At 42.7% G+C, this 16,732-nt stretch overlaps 1 protein-coding gene across 1 annotated transcript in view; it reads right to left on the reverse strand.

The window, feature by feature from the left end:
* Positions 1-526: 526 nt before the first annotated feature.
* Positions 527-16,732, reverse strand: part of LZTR1 (leucine zipper like post translational regulator 1) — a 118,201-nt gene continuing 101,995 nt past the window's right edge. The window contains exons 20-21 of the mRNA XM_075910554.1: positions 7,814-7,894; positions 527-1,101 (exon numbers count right to left, since the gene is read on the reverse strand). Coding sequence (XP_075766669.1) covers positions 985-1,101; positions 7,814-7,894 — 198 coding nt within the window. The 3' untranslated portion in view covers positions 527-984. The remainder of the gene's footprint in view (positions 1,102-7,813; positions 7,895-16,732) is intronic.

A 16,732-nucleotide genomic window follows, 5' to 3' on the forward strand; every position in this document is an offset into this window, starting at 1 on the left:
GGCTCCCTGATGCTGGGGGGAGGGGAAGCACCAAGCCTCTTCTAGAAGATTCCCCCGTCTGTCTGTTGTGACTACTGCAGATGAAAACACTTCAGTTATAAAAAACATCACATGGTGCGGGTGGAAGCCCATCCTCCATTCAGAATTAAACAAGGACTTCTAATGAGTTACCCAGAAAGGCCCTATGCCGGACACCCGTGCTCCCTTTTGCTTCACTGCCCTCAAAGCACTTACCGCCATGCAGGCAGACATCTGAACTATTAACTAACATGGTGCTTCAGAATGGATTAATGGGTGAATGGATTTTAAACGTCAGAAGGGGCCGTTATGATTATCAGTGGCAAAATAGTGGCTTGAGAATTTCACCCAGTGCTTCTGTTATCCAGCTCAATAAGATGGTTGATGACAAGTTTATCTTTTAGAAAAAAAGACACCAAATTTAGATTTAAAGACTTCAAGTAATGAGAATCTATAATAAGCCTTTGTATTCTGGGCCAATTACTAATTAATTTCACTGTTAAAACAGCACATTTATTTCCAATTTAATAATTGTTGACTTTAACTTCTAGGCTTTGGCTCTTCTTACAATGAGACAGAGACCTTTAAATAGCTTTAATTAAACTTTGTATTTCTTGATATTAATGATCCTTTTATCCATTACTGTTTATATTTTACATAACAAAAGCAATGGTCCAGATTCTGAACTCAGTTACACCAAGGTAAATCTATAATAAACTCATTGCCCCATTTCTATCTTTGCCCCCAGTGATTTCAATTTTACATTGGTATGACTGAGACCAGCTTCTGCCCCAAATACACAGATATAAACCATGCAGATCCATGGGAGAGCAACAGTTCAGATTTTCCATGCTCTTCACAGGTCTTCTGCTTTATTGTGTTGAAATTCTGAGCAGCTCAATATGGAGAGATTCAGCTGTGGAGTGCAACACTTGGAGGAACAAATGAAAAAGATCTGGAAGTGTTTTAAATATCTGAACCAAGCTCTGCACATTGCTTGTCTGATATGTGATTGGCTAATGATTCTATGATGTCAAGAAGGAGCGGCTGACTGAGGTATCGCAGATTTGGCAACTTGGAGACCTTCAGGGAGAACAAAAACAAACAGAAAAACACACAGAAAAGGAAAAAAATTAAAATCTTAGTTTAAATATTATGGTTTAATCCCAACTGACTCCTACAAGCCCTACAATGGTTGAAATCTAGTGATGTTCCACTGTATGGATGATGTCATGTTGCTAATAAAATGACAAACACACAGAACCAGGCTGCAAACTCCATGAAAATCACAACTATTTTCCATATAAAATAATAATTGCCCTCCCTTGAGTTCTAGTTTTAGATTGCTTTTGGTGCAGGATGGAGTTGAGGATATATCAGGAAATCTGAACCCATCATTAGCTCTCCTTGAGAGTGAGAATAATTATTCATAACAATGATTCCATAATTAATATACAGGATGCAAATTAGTGCAGGCTAAAACTTATCTAGTTTTGAAATTCATGCCCTTTGGATCTGAATGTCAGCAGAAATACATTGGAATTGGCAGCTAAGAGTTTATTCAAATTATCTACTCTGTTCTGCTGTGCCCTGAGAATTAGCTCAAAGCACTGCTTTATTTAGTACCCATAGGAGGTGGGAAGGGGGCAGCTGCCCCAAGGCCTAGTGATTTAAAAGGGCCCAGGGCTCCCAGCTGCCACCTTGGCAGCTGCAGTAGCCGGAGTCCCAGGCCCTTTAGATCACTGTGGGAGCCCCTGGCAGCAGGTGCCCTGTGGCCCCAGTGGTGCTGAAGGGCTGACTGAGGGAGGCTAGCCCCTAGCAAAGTCCCTTCCACTGAGGCCCTACCCCTTCTGTGGGGCCAGAACTGGCTCTTCCCAGGGCCTGGAGAAGTCTCTCATCAACCCTGTGCACATGGTATTTTTGCCTAGATCTTTCAAGCAGTAAGATGCCATAAGAACCAAATATCAACATGGCCTTAGCTAACTAATTACTCTATAACAATGGTATATTTTCTGCCAGCATCAGGCTGAATGGAGACTTCACACAAATCCAAGTTTTATTTGAGCAGACATTTTCTGATCTTGAGAAACATCCCTATATTTAAAGACCAATAAATAGAGACTATTTAGAAATCTTTTTTAATTGCTTAATATTTCCTCCTATTTGTGTAGGTCTAGAGTCTGTAGTGAAGAAACAATGGCATTTTGTGCATCTAGATAACAGTGAAATGAAGACGACGAATCAGGTCACTTCTGGAAAGAAATCAATACAGAGAGTTATATGTTCAAAATAAGGACAATGTACAGGCAATGGAAGGATAGATCCCATTAACAATAGTGGAAATTAGGCACCTACTATGAGGACCCAGATATTGCATTGATAGGCACTGATAGGCTTAAGACCAAGGGCAAAGACACAGAACTATGTCAGAATACAAACAAAAATAGAGTTTTATTAGGCATTACAACGATCTAGTCAGCTCTCCAGTTAACAGTCTTTTCCTCTCTGGTATTCTGAATGGGTAGCAGCACCCCTTAAACAGACAACAGAGCTGAAGGAGACTGTAATGGTCACACATTCATATCATGCTGGGCAAAAAGTTACATACCAGACCTTCTCAAACACAACATAAACAAACATGACAGCATTTGTATTCCTTGACCATTACAGGTAGTTTAGCACTCAGTGTTTCAATGACAATTTGATGGGACTGTACTAAAATCAGACCATTTCAATGTACAAAACCAGAATTAAAAGGAAAAAAAAGCAATAATGACAGAAATTTAACAAAATGTCAGAGCACAAATGTTTTCTGAAATATGGCATGTGACAAATCTCTCCTCCATGCTTTATGAAATGGACTTATGGATATGAATTCACGTAACTGAAAGGTACTTTGAGCGAATTATTTCATGTAATCCATCAATCTTCATGTCACGATCCGCTGGTTCTGTTTATCTTACTTTGATATATGTATCGTGTGTGTGTAAAATTAGACACATGGAGTGGGGAATACTTTGTGGGTTTCAAATGTGTGAATGAGAGACATGAAAGGTGTTACCCTCAAAGTCTTGATGAGCAACTATTAAACAATCTCTTTTGTTCTTAAGTCTGAGCAGTGGTTGGTAGGGAGTGGCTCAATTCCTTAACAAAAAGAATAGGAAAGCAGAGGCCTTAGTCTTTTGGCTGGGCTTCACCTGAAGGAAAGGAGCTGAAGACCCCGGGGGGGGGGGACGGGGGGACAGCCCTGATTTGGAGGGGCAGCTGGAAAAGAGGTTTTAGGGTGAGTTTGAAGAGTTTGTACTGAGGTTTCAGTGTCAAAATTAGCCAAGCATTTTTTTTCTTTTGATTTGTAACCTACTTTGCTCTGCCTGTTCTTGCTTATTACCACTTAAATGTTACTGCTTCTACTTTATAAAATCTTTTTTATTTTCTATCAAACTCTGTAAATAATTGTTATGGGGGGGCAGCCAGTGTGCACATTCCCCCTTTCATTGTTAAAGATGGCTTACTCTTATCTAATTCTTTGGGGTTTGATCCCATCTGTGGAGTGGTATCCCAGGAAGCTGGGCCCTAAACTGCACTCTCCTTGGATCTGAAGAGGTTCAGTGTCTGTACTGCTTCTCGGTGGGGGCAGAGACCTCAGCTCAGGGCCTTGACTGGGGGAGACCAGTAAAGCTGGCCCAGCAGGACCAGGTGGTAAGGAGCCCCAGAGAGCGGGAAGGTGAGTGACAGTGGCTGTGTCAGCACCCCAGAAGGCACCCCCAAGGGTTTGCCTGTGACTGCACCCTGGGTATGTCTACACCACAGAGCTTTTTTGGACAAATGGCTGTTTTCCCGAAAAATATTCAATTACGTCCACACTGCAATCGCGTTCTTCCGAAAGAAAATCAAAAGAACAGAGGGTTTTTTCCAACATTGGTAACCCTCTTTCTACGAGGAAGAAGCCTTTTTCCGAAAGACCTCTTTCAGAAAAAGGCATGTGTGGACAGGGAAGAGGGAGTTCTTTTGAAAGAATAGGAAAGAGAAAAAAGCACAGGTGCTCGGGTGGCCACTCAGTCCATAGTAATCACAGCTTAAATGCGAGATAGCATCCACACTGAATGGATGCTATCTTTTGGAAAAGCAGATCAGTTTTTCTATGAGCTTTGGCAGTGTGGATGCTCTCTTTCGGAAGAAGTTTTTTCAGAAGATCTCTTCCAGAAAAGCTTCTTCCAAAAGAAGCTTCCAGTCTAGACACAGCCCCTGTCATATGGCATATTGCTCATTTTTCTTGCCTTACTTCAACATTGCACTTAATTTTCAAGTTACTTGGTACTGATCAGGTCTATCACAAGGAAGTCCAGAACAGAGCCCTGAGAATCTGCTTTCTATCCATTTTGTATCTGTCAACTATGTTTGCAGCTTGGGCATGGGACGCAGATACAAATTTGTATCCATTCAGAACTCTAGTCAAGACTAACCGAAGTGTTGGAGCATAATGTGACATGCATCTGGCAAAGTGGATCCTTGCCCACGAAAGCTTATGCTCCAACACTTCGGTTAGTCTATAAGGCGCCACAGGACTCCTCGCAGCTTTTGGAGATTCAGACTAACACGGCTCCCCCTCTGATACTAGTCAAGACTGTGAAACTGCATTCAAATAAGGCATTTTGCACAGAAGTGAATGAAGCTGGAAAAACACTCTCTGGCTGACAGAGCCCAGGTGCATAATCTCATTTCCAAATGGAAATGCTGAACATGGAATGCTGAAACCATTGGGTTACTTCTATCATAGACTACATCCTTCCAGATTCTTTAATATTCCTGTATTCTTTTCAGATGTCGCACATTTTAAATATGATTTGAATGTAGTAGTCAAGTGTCATATTTGTCTTCTAAAACTAACGAGTATTCTTGCGGTACCTTAGTGACTACAAAAATATATATATTTAGGATCATGAGCTTTCGTACATAAAACTCACTTCATCAGATGAGCTGGAATGGAAATAACAGAATCCAAGATATGTATAGCAACAAAAAGCATTTACCTGTCAATTGTAGGACCTGTGTCTATGAAGCTGATTAAGTGGGTCAGATGTGTCCCATTCATAGCTTTTGATGTGGAAATGCAAATGTTAAAGGCAGGGGAATTTGGGAAAACTGGCTTTGTAGTGTGTTAACCAGTTAATGTCTCTATTCAAGCCCAGGGTAACAGTGTCAAATCTGCAAATGAATTCCAACTCCACATTATCTCTCTCTCTAATTAGCTAGTGAAATTCCTTTGTAGAAGAATGGCTACTTTTAAATTCATGACTGAGTGTCCAGGCAGGTTAAAATCTTCTTCTACAGGTTTATGTGTGTTACCATTCCTGATGTCTTTTGTTGTTTCCTGATGTAGTTCAGTTTTTTGAATGGGAAGAATTCAACGATGATAGAAACAAATGCCCCCTATTTTGTGCCTGGGAGTAGCTAGGTAGGTATACAAGCAAGGTACACTTAGTGGATGGGAAAGATAGCCTAAATGTTAGGTGCCAGACCCATGTTCAGCTTCCTGTTTAGCTAAACAGGGAGATATATTTGGAACCAGGCTGTGCAAGGCCTTAACAAGAATACAAAGCACATGGCTTTGCTGTAGAAATGGAGAGGAAAGCTAGCCAAAGGATGAGGGGCTTGATGCTATCAGAATGGCAGACAAGGAAGGCATTTTAAATAGAGTTGGGCACAAGGAAAGCCAGGAAGGATGCTGCTGCAGAAGTTAAGATGAGAGATGACAGTAGCAAAAATGGAACCCCATGGATTTCAAGCTGGGAATGGAGAGGGATGAAAAGGTTTTAGAGATGTTCTGATGCAATCTAGCAGGATGTAACATGAGGGATGAAATACTGCAACAGATAGAGAAAAGAGAAAGCAACCTTAACAGCAAAGGGAGGGAGAAGGGAAGGCTTCGGGAGCAAGGGAAGGAATTCAGTTTTCATTATGCTGATTTTGCTGACAGCTGGAGATTAAGGAAGGGATGTCAGAGAGGCAAACAGAAATAATTACTAGGCAGAGAGGAGAAATGAATTTGTGAACTTTCACCAGAGAGGCAACAGCAGAAATTGTGTAACCAGATAAAATTGTACAGGGTGCGAGAAGAGAAGAGGAAAGAGCCAAGAATGTAGCCCTGAGAGATCCTGAAAGATAGACCAAGTCCACAAAGTAGCCACTGAAAGAGAAGTTGGAGGTATAAGGAAAGATTCAGAAGAGCAACAAATCCAAGGCTTGCCTACGAGGGTCAATTGCACCAGTTAAGGTAAATTAGTGCAAACCCATCTGTGGACACTCTTGTTCCACTTTATTAGTGTCTCATTTTGGATGAACTAAGATAGTTTCTATTCAGTTTATTAACATTAAAAATCACTCCTAAACTGAATAGTGTCCATATCAGGTTAACTTAATCTACTGAAATTCACACCATCTGTTAAAATGGAGCAACTTTCACATGTAAACAAGCCCTATAAAACCAAGGAAGGAGACTGATTAGCAGAGACCATTAACTCTGCTGATCCATTAAGAATGAGGAGGAGATAGGAGTGGTTTTGGGATATGGCCAAGAAAAGGTCATCAGTGATCTTGCTGAGGACATCCAATGGAGGCATAGACACTAGATTGTGGGGATTAAGGCTGAAGATGTGCTTCAGCAACAAAAGGAAGGAGGGAGATGGAACAGCAGCAGGAGGAGAAATGCAAGAGGGAATCCAGGATGTTTAACAATAAAGAAGATGGCATGTTGGAAATAAAGATAATGGGGAGGTGGAAGGATGAGGTTAGTGAGGAAGATTTATCCTCGAGAAAAGAGTTGATGAAAGGTGGAAAGTGTGGGTTACAGAAAGAAAGCAGGAGACAGACTGATTAGCTGAAGACTTGGATGCAAGAAGAGATGGTGCAGGATGGGAACAAATGGCAGAGGGAAAAGCGGAAGCTCATGCTCAATTTAGTCTGATCTCTCCTTAAAAAAAGAATGACAAAATCTTCAGTGGAGAAGGGAAGTGAGTGCAAGACTAGACTTGAAGGCAGAGAGGAATTAGTGCAGTTATACAGGTACTTCAATTCTAACTCCTGTTTTCATTTGCTCATACCTTTCTAAAATGTTCACCTGTCAGGCCCAGGTCTGCTCTACCTCTGGGTGGTTGGGGTTCTTTGTCGGGACAATGTATTGAGTAAAGGGATTCCCAGATAAGGGACCTCGTATCATATGACACCAACTGACAACTGAGAACAGAGGATCTGAATTTCAGTCTTCGGACATTTTATACAATCATCCATATTTCAGTTTCACAAACTTGGAGGCTGCAGGAGATCCAGCCAGAACATGATACGTTTTATATCACGTAATAATATTACCACTGTCACAGAGGCAATACTTCTTTCACCAGAAAATGGAGCATTACATTTATGATGGCCAGAAAGAGAAGTTTGTACGTTCAGTGCATGTCAAGCATATAATATCACATACATCAGAACCAAGCACTGGTCTGGCACAGAAGGACTAATGTCTCAGAAAGAAAAGGACAAAGAAGAACGGGAATTTTGAATATCTGTTTTGTTTTGGCAAGTCTTCATGTCTCCAAAATCTGCTCTTTCAGATAGCAAAAGCAAAAGAAAACCAGGTATTGTCCCCATTATGCCTGTCAGTAACAACACCCAGTTATGAGCAAAGCAAGCTATCTGCGAAGCAAGAAAAATTAAATGAGAGCTCAGATTAAGTTGCTCTCTGCCATGGTAGTGACAGAGGACAGCAGATTCCCATAAACCCAGAAAGTATCCAACCAACCTTGGTAAACTGGTGAACAATGATATGAAGGCAGTGCTTCTTCATGTCCAGAGCCTGCGTCTTGTCAGCTGCCTCTAAAATCTGGAGCAGAACAAAATTAAGACTCTCTTCTCTTTCTCCTTTGTTCTGATAAAAGTAACTCACAGACAAATGCTGATTTTATGCATAGGTCATTTCCCTATACTTGAGGTTACCATCAACTTTCCATTCTGAACTAAATTTAGGCCCTTTTCTAAATTCTTCAAAGATAACTCTTTGTATCTGAATGTTGTTATGGAAATCAGGAGGTGACTCAGGGTATGCATAGAGCCACATTGTCTCAGATACCAGAATGAGACTGGTGCAGGCAAATGAAAAGCTATAACCAAGACTGCAGGTGTGGAGCGGTCAACATAAGAGAGGGCACCGTTAACCTTATACCGACTGAAGATTCCTGCTATCAGGGATATTCTTAGTTGCTTGGACTTTGGCGCTTATGTACCACCTGGGCAGCAAAAAATGAGCAGGACCAAGACAGAGGATATGATTCACGATCTTTAGGAAAAAAAAGTTTACATATGGTAACTGTTGTTCATTGAAAGTTGCATCTATACATTCACATTTGTAGGTCTGATGCCCCCAAAAATGTGCTGACAGAACCTCTGCCAAACCAATGTCCATTAGGTCTGCATGAGCATCTCCCTACTAACACTGATATTCAACATCAAAGCCTACATAAGTCAGTCCAGTACCCAATTACCTCAGCTTCTCCTATACCAAAGTATGGTGAGAACTCTGAACAGAATGGGGACAGAAGTGTGAATGAAGAATGGTAACTCTCAAAGAACAACTGTTACCAATTTCTTCTAAATCCTCTGTGCATTCCTATTTGCAGGAGATTAGTAAGCAGTACCCACAGAGATGGAAGGTAAGCTGAGGAGTCTGCAGCTGAAGAGAGATTGTAGCACTACTTTCCCAGTCCCAGCATCCAAAAAGTAGGTCAAGATTAAGGAACAGGGCTTGCTAAGGTGTGAACCGGACTCTGAACGAGTGCTCTACAGAACTCCCTATTGGGTACCAGCTTGAACGTGCCACACAAATGGCTGAGATGCATAGCTGCAAGGGAACAGCAAAAATAAATGGACAAGGTAATCCACTTGGATAACCTGTGAGAGGAAATAACCTGTCCCGTGTACGCCATCCTTTATGCTAAATTAGCCCAATGCTATTGCAGAAGGGCTTAGTTTTGTTTGCACAGAAACAGTGTCCTTCTCACATCCAATGTCTGAAAATATGCATCCCCTCGGAGTAGTGTAAGTCTTGAGGAAGAAAACCTGAAAGGATAAAGACTGGTTAATTTGAAAATCCATCACTGTTTGAGCAATGACGTTTGGGTATGGATATAGGAATCCCTTGGCCTTGTGTGTAAAGCCACATCAGCATTAAATCTGAGATTCACTGACCCGCCAAGCTGACAGTGGCACTGAGCAAGACCTTTTCATCAGAGAGAGTCCACAAAGCAGTTCCCCAATGGTTCAGAGGTGGGACTCCCTGACCTTTGCTAGCATCTTGTGAAAGTCCCATGCAGGAAGAGTCTCCCCCACAAGACAAAGGTGTTAGCAAACCCTCTGACTGAATGTGTGATTGTGGGGGGCAGGAGGGGAGAAGGGGGACTGAATCCCCCCCGAACTGCACTAGACCCTTGCAGAGCTGACATACAGAACCTGCAGCCTGATGAACTTTTGGGGATGAATTGAATAGACTGGTCTCTTTTGGCAATGGTCTAGAAGGCAGGGGAGCACTCTACAACTGAACAATCTTTCTAGCCATTGCCAAAATGAAGCATATCTTCCACTGTGAACATAACACATGTGACCATGGGTTTTTAGACTGAAGAATCTCACTCCTGCTAACAAGACAGTTCAAAATTGGTTCAGAAGCACAGAAGTCAGATGCAGGGATTCAATTTAAATGGAGAATTCTCTTTCAGTGTGGGACAGCCCATCAGAAGACAGCAGCATGCGACATAGTAGCTCAAGGCCTGATGCAAAAGCTTGGCATACCAGCATTCTGACACTGGAGCAATAACAAGAGTTTTCACCCTCTCTCACAGGCTACGAGATACTGAGGGGAATGCATTGTTCTTTCTCCAGCCCAGAAGGAATGAGATCCTCAGAGACGCCTTCCTGACCATTACTGAACAGAAAAGATGACCCTTTCTGTCTTGATATCAAAGAATTTTAGCACTGATGTTCACCTGCAGAAGAGCTGGCAAGACAATAATGTTTCCAGAAAGACCATTCATGTTGGACTATTTGTTGTTTTTTTAAGGTTTTCCAGTTACAGACTAACTCGGCTACCTCTCTGAAGCATGTTGGTCTAGTCACTTTGGCCTGAATGCATGAAAGGAAGTAGGTGCCTAAGTCCCTATTTTAGGCACCTAATTCCTGGTTTCAGGACCACTGAGATGCACAACCCCCTGCCACACCTACAAGCACTGGAACTCACTTAGCGCAGGGGTATCCAAATGCCTAGTTCCTGTCTAAGTCCCATGAGCCTTGGCAAGGCTGCTGTTGCAAGGTTTCACAAATACCGTGAAATCTGTCCTCTCCCAGGAACATCTTGTCCACAATTTAGTCTCACGCAGGAAACTGAGGTTCTGACAAGGACATAGTTCAACAGGTCCCTCTTGATTTTGAGCCCCAAAGTTTTTATTAAGCAGCAGGTCAGGACCAAAAAGGAGAAGAGCTCCTGCCATGATCTGACTTGGGGAGTCAGTTGTATAGATATCGTAAAATATATATTCCTCTTTTTGTCAGGTGACTTGCCAGGTGCTCAGTAAACACTTAGGGTATGTCTAGACTACATGGCTCCGTCGATGGAGCCATGTAGATGAGTTTACTAGACATAGCAAAATGAAGCGGAAATTTAAATAATTGCCGCTTCATTTACATCAAAATGGCTGCCGCGCTGTGGTATACTGGAGCAGTCGACAAAGGCTTCCCTTGTTGACTGCGGCACGACTAGACTGCCCCGCTGTGCCGATCAGCTGATCATCGGCACAGCGTGGCGGCCATTTTTATGTAAATGAAGCGGCGATTATTTAAATCCTGCTTCATTTTCCTATGTCTAGTAAACTCATCTAAATGGCTCCGTCAACGGAGCCATGTAGTCTAGACATACCCCTAGGGTACATCTAGACTGCAAGCTTCTTTCGAAAGAAGCTTTTTCGGAACTTCTTCCAAAAGAGAGCATCCACACTTCAAAAGTGCATTGAAATAGTGATCTGCTTTTTTGAAAGTCCACACACACTGGACACTCGCATGTCAGCTGTGATTACTATGGATGGAGTGGCCACCTGTGCTTTTTCCTGGAGGCCTCTCTTTCGAAAAAATTCCCTCTTTTGTGTTCACACGTGTCTTTTTCCGAAAGCGCTCTTTCGGAAAAAGCATTCTTCCTTGTAGAATGAGGTTTACCAATGTCGGAAAACCCCCTGATTCTTTCAATTTCCTTTCAAAAGAATGCAATGGCAGTGTGGATGTAAGTGAAGTTTTTTCAGGAAAACAACTGTTTTTCCAAAAAAAACCCTGCAGTCTAGACGCACCCTTAGAGATGTTGGTAGGCTGATGGCAAACACTGTATTGTAAAAAGTTTTCTCCTATGCAAAATTTCATGCATTCCCTATGTGATAGCTTTATACTTGTAAAAGTAGGTGTCCTTCAAACCAAGAATCACATATCAGGGCTTCTCTATATAAGCACTAATTTGCACCAAGCTGGGGTGAAAACATAGCCCATGCTAGCATGCTGCACACCAAGTGTCTATAGGGATCCTGCTGCTACATACTAGAAGTTCCCTAGTTCACTTTAATCTATTCCTGTTTCAAAGTGGGATAGATCAAAGTGTACTAAGGAACTTTCGGTGCACAGCAGCATTCTTACAAGTATTTAGTGAGTGGAACAACTTGTGCAGGGTAGGTATTCACTCCAGTTTGCCGAGAACTCATAAGAACCTAAGAACGGCGGTACTGGGTCAGACCAAAGGTCCATCTAGCCCAGTGTCCTGTCTGCCGACAGTGGCCAGCACCAGGTGCCCCAGAGAGGGTGGACCGAAGACAATGATCAAGCGATTTGTCTCCTGCCATCCCTCTCCAGCCTCTGACAAACAGAGGCCAGGGACACTCAATGTTCATGTAGGTAAGATGTCATTTTCTTTGGAATAGGGATGCAATGATGATCTCATAGTTAGCATCCTCATTTTGAAGGTTCTAATTAGGACTGTCAAGGAATTAAAATACTTAACATGATTAATAGTGCTGTTAATAGACTATCATTGAATAGAGACCTCAGGAGGTCATCAAGTCCAGCCCCCTGCCCAAGGCAGGACTGATCCCAACTAAATCAACCCAGCCAGGACTTGGTCAAGCTGAGACTTAAAAACTTCTAGAGATGGAGATTCCACCACTTCCCTAGGTAACCCATTCCAGCGCTTCACCACCCTCCTAGTGAAATAGTTTTTCCTAATATCCAATCTAGACCATTTATTTAAATGAATTTTTTTTACATGTTCAAATATACTGATTTCAATTACAACACAGAATACAAAATGCACAATGCTTGCTTTATTTTTTATTATAAATATTTCCACTGTAAAAAACAAAAGAAATAGTATTTTGCAAACCTCCCCAACCCCTACTACAGGTACTGTAGTGGAGTCTTTAAGCTGAACTTACAAATGTAGAATTATGTATAAAAAATAACTGCATTCAAAAATAAAACCATGTAAAACTCTAGAGTCTACATGTCTACTCAGTCCTACTTTTTGTTCAGTCAATTGTTCAGACAAACAAGGTTTGGTTACAATTTGCAGGAGATAATGCTGCTCACTTCTTGTTTACGTCACCTGAATGTGAGACCAGGTGTTTGCAAGGCACTGATGTCCGGCATTTCAAGATATTTACATGCCAGATGTGGAATGGTGGCTGAGGCATGAAGGGGCATATGAATGTTTAGCAGATCTGGAACATAAATACTTTGCAATGCAAGCTACAAAAGTGCCATGCAAATTCCTGTTCTTACTTTTAGATGGCACTGTAAATAAGAAGCTGGCAGGAGTATCTCCCATAAATGCAAATAAACTTGTTTGTCTTAACAAGAAGTAGGACTGAGTGAACTTGTAGGCTCTAAGGTTTTATATTGTTTTGTACATTTGTAAGTTGCACTTTCATGATAAGATCATATTATTGTACTTGTAGGAAGGCAAATTGAAAAGTATGATTTCTTATTTTTACGGTGCAAATATTTGTATTTAAAAAATAATACAAAGTGAACGCTGTATGCTTTATATTCTATGTTGTAGTAGAAATCAATACATTTGAAAATGTAGAAAAACATCCAAAATATTTAATACATTTCTATTGCTTAACAGTGCAATTAATCACAATTTTTAAAATCACAATTAATTTTTGAGTTAATCATGTGAGTTAACTGTGATTGACAGCCCTAATATTAATTTGTCTGCTCAGTCTTCTGAGATCTTGGGTCAGGCAGAGGCCATCCCTTTCCTGAAGATCAAGGTAGAAATCAGAACTCTTAGGGGACCTTTTTTGTGGCTGGCTCAGTCAGGGTAGGTTGACTTCCTCCCAGAATCAATTGCTGTGAGAAGGATCTGTGAACAGGAACTGAGAAGGGAGGTAGAAAATAGGCTGGTGAAGAAATATATGGAGTAAACTTGATGCATGGTCTTCAATACCAGCAGTCCGATATGATTTCAGACTTGGCTTGTAAAGTCTCCAAAGGATGTGGAGGTGGTAGATGAAAAGAGCATGCAGCAAACTGAAATGAGACTCCCAACTGGGGTGTGAAACTTGAGGTCTGGAGACTAGAGATACAAGGTGACCCCTGGAATTATTAAGATTTACCTTCAGTCTCTCCTCCTCCTTAAAGGAACAGATGGGATAAAATGAGTATTGTGACTGAGGTGAGTTGAATATCTATAGACTCATGAAAACAGGGATGGTCTTGGGCTCTGGAAGGTTATTTAAGTTGCTTTCTTTCCATGACTGATGGCAGGCTAGTAAAAACCCTGGGCAGGGCATCCTTTCTTGATTAAAATGTGTAAGGTTTCATTGATTGTTGGCAATAAAATAGTCTTAACTTTCAAATTTTGTATTCATCCTTGTGATTCTGGGGGCAAGGGCTCAGAATTTAATTCATGAATACCTCTGTGGGGCCATGGCTCTGTTGCAAGGGCAGACATGTCAGACTACATGGAGGGAATGACAGGCCATACTGCTGCTTCAGTGGCAAGATCGTTTGCTACCTTACTCTGATCTTCAGGAAACAAATCTAGAATAGTAGCATCCCAGGGTGTGGTGCCCGTCTCTGCCTGGTAACTAGCAATATACCAACAATGTGCCCAGAATTAGAACCCTTCTCTTTCTGAATGCAGCACAAACTACACAGTGTAAGCACTACTACATAATGTCCTTAAAGCTTTGTGATGGGAAAGCCACAGCAACATCTGTGAACTCCTGGTCTTTTGGAGGACATAGTGTTACATGGAACTGAAGAAGTGTAGGCAGGATGATGGTGCATGGGCTGTCTCAGAGAAGGCCGGAGTGAAGCTAAAAGAAGATTCTGAGCATCACTAAACAGATATTCCAGAGATGAATCAGGAGACAGTTCCAAAGCCAAACTGTACACTGGTGAAACAAAAATCTTGTATCACAGCTAATTGCCTCTTCTAGGCAAAGTTGGCAGATTACCAGGAACATGACCTGAGGAAGTCTGCAGCTGTTGCAGGGCCAATGAGGGTTTAGGAACCAGTGAGGGCTAAGGATTCCAAGCTATAAAGCAAGTGCAACCCTTGGGAATTTCCATGAGATTGGTACCGAGGCTTTCTTCTTTCCTTCAAGATTTCCCCACCTGTGATTTCCCTTGTTTCTTCTGGGCAGGCTGTTCTTCACAGGATGGTACAGCAAGAGCCACAGAAGGACATTCAGTAGCTAAGGATGTTCTCTCAGTAAAATGGGACAGATGAATAACTTATAGAATCACTTATCTGCATCACCAGAGCCAGTGCAGATGAGGAAGACTAAAAATTCTTGACAGCAAAGGTCAGTGCTGCCTGAAACACAGGAACTCGTTACAGGCCCAAGTCAATGTCAGTGAAGAGACTGGAGCCAGATTCCAAGTCTTCTCTCAATTAATAGTAGTTGAGATCCTGATCATGGCATATTCTGGGGAAGAATTTGATGGAGTGTGAGCTTCACCTGTACATAGCAGACATGAAAAATGTCTGATTTCAGACAGACAGCCAGACAAATGGTGCATCTCTTACAGCAGGTGTGGGCAATAATCTTTGGGGGGGAGGGGTGCACTCCAAGATTTTGCAAAGTGATCGAGGGCTGCACTCCTCCATGATATTAATGGAGGAGTTGCAAGGTCTAGGAAGGAGGTTGGGTGCAGAAGGAACCTTGGGGTAAGGGATTGGGGTAAAGGAGGGAGAGTGGGGTCTGGAAGGCAGTTTGGGTGAAGGAGGCATTTGTGAGCTAGGGCAGGGGATGGATGCAGGTTTTTGGAATGTGACCTAGGGCAGAAGGGGATTATGATCTGGGGCAGGGGATTGGGGGCCAAGATCTGGGTGGGGGTATGGGTACAAGAAAGGGCAGAGGGTTTGGGTATGTTGAGTGGGGGGGGGGGAGGGGACAGGGAAGGGAGGGGCTGGGATGCCAGAGCAGGGTCTGGCCAGGAGACTTACCAGCTAGCAGCCCAACCAGTCTGCCTGCCTGTAGAGCTAAATGCTTGCAGAGCTTAAAATGTTTCTCAGCCAGCCATCCTGCCTGCCTGCATAGGCTGCAGGGCCATGTGCTTGTGTGAATAACTGAGCTGGAGGGAAGGGGAGGCATGGTGCTTCGAGTGCTGAGAGTTATTCAAACAGGCAGCTCCCATTGGCCACTTTCTGACCAGAAAATGACAAATGGGATTGTGCTAGGGGTGCCTGAAGTCTTCCCCCCACCTCTCTGCGATCAGAGAAACGACCACTTTTCTGAGCTATATGCGGGACTGGGGCAAACAGGGGAGCCTGCCTGCGGCTTGCTGCTGCATTTGCAGGCCAGACCCAGTGGCTTGGTGGGCAGCACACAGCCCTCGGGCCACATTTTCCTCAGGCCTTTCTTATAGCTTTGCTATCGCCCTACTCCTGCCATCTTTGTATGGACCAACACCAGATCAACTTCCTACTCCACTTCTCTCTCTTTTTTGTTTAGAGTGAATAAAAGAAAATTCAGATGGCAAAGATGGTCCATTAAATAGACAAAAAGTCGCAGACAGCGAGGATGCTTTGCACAGAAGAGGAGAAGGAAATGAGGACATTGGGGTATGCACTGCCTTGCAAAGGTTCAGGGCACAGAGTGCTGACATCACTAGGGGGTTTGTGCAGCCTCACTGGATTCAGCTGTAGTAGATGTTCCATGAACCTGAAGCCAGACCTGAAAGTAGGAATGCACAGAAGCCTCTGAAGAAAAACTTGAGCATTATTCTGTAAACATTCTAATACACTTCCCCCAGTCTGATCTGTGTAACAACTTGGCTTAGAAAGAAGAGGTTACTTACCTCGTAACTATAGTTCTTTGAGATATGTTGCTCATGTCCATTCCAATCAGGTGTGTGTGTGTGTGCCACATGCACGGATCTCGGAGCTTTTTCCCTCAGCAGTATCCACAGGGCCAGCAAGGGAGCCCCATGGAGTGGCGCCAGTATAATGACGTATATATACCCCTGCTGGCCCCTCCAGCCCCTTCTTGCTGAAGTTCTCCAACGAAGGGGAGGCAGGTGGGATTTGGAACGGACATGAGCAATACATCTCGAAGACCTACAGTTATGAGGTAAGTAACCTCTTCTTCTTCGAGTGCTTGCTCATGTCCATTCCAATCAGGTG

Source organism: Pelodiscus sinensis, chromosome 27 (genome assembly GCF_049634645.1).
Source record: "Pelodiscus sinensis isolate JC-2024 chromosome 27, ASM4963464v1, whole genome shotgun sequence".
In the NCBI taxonomy this organism is placed as follows: Eukaryota; Metazoa; Chordata; order Testudines; family Trionychidae; genus Pelodiscus; species Pelodiscus sinensis.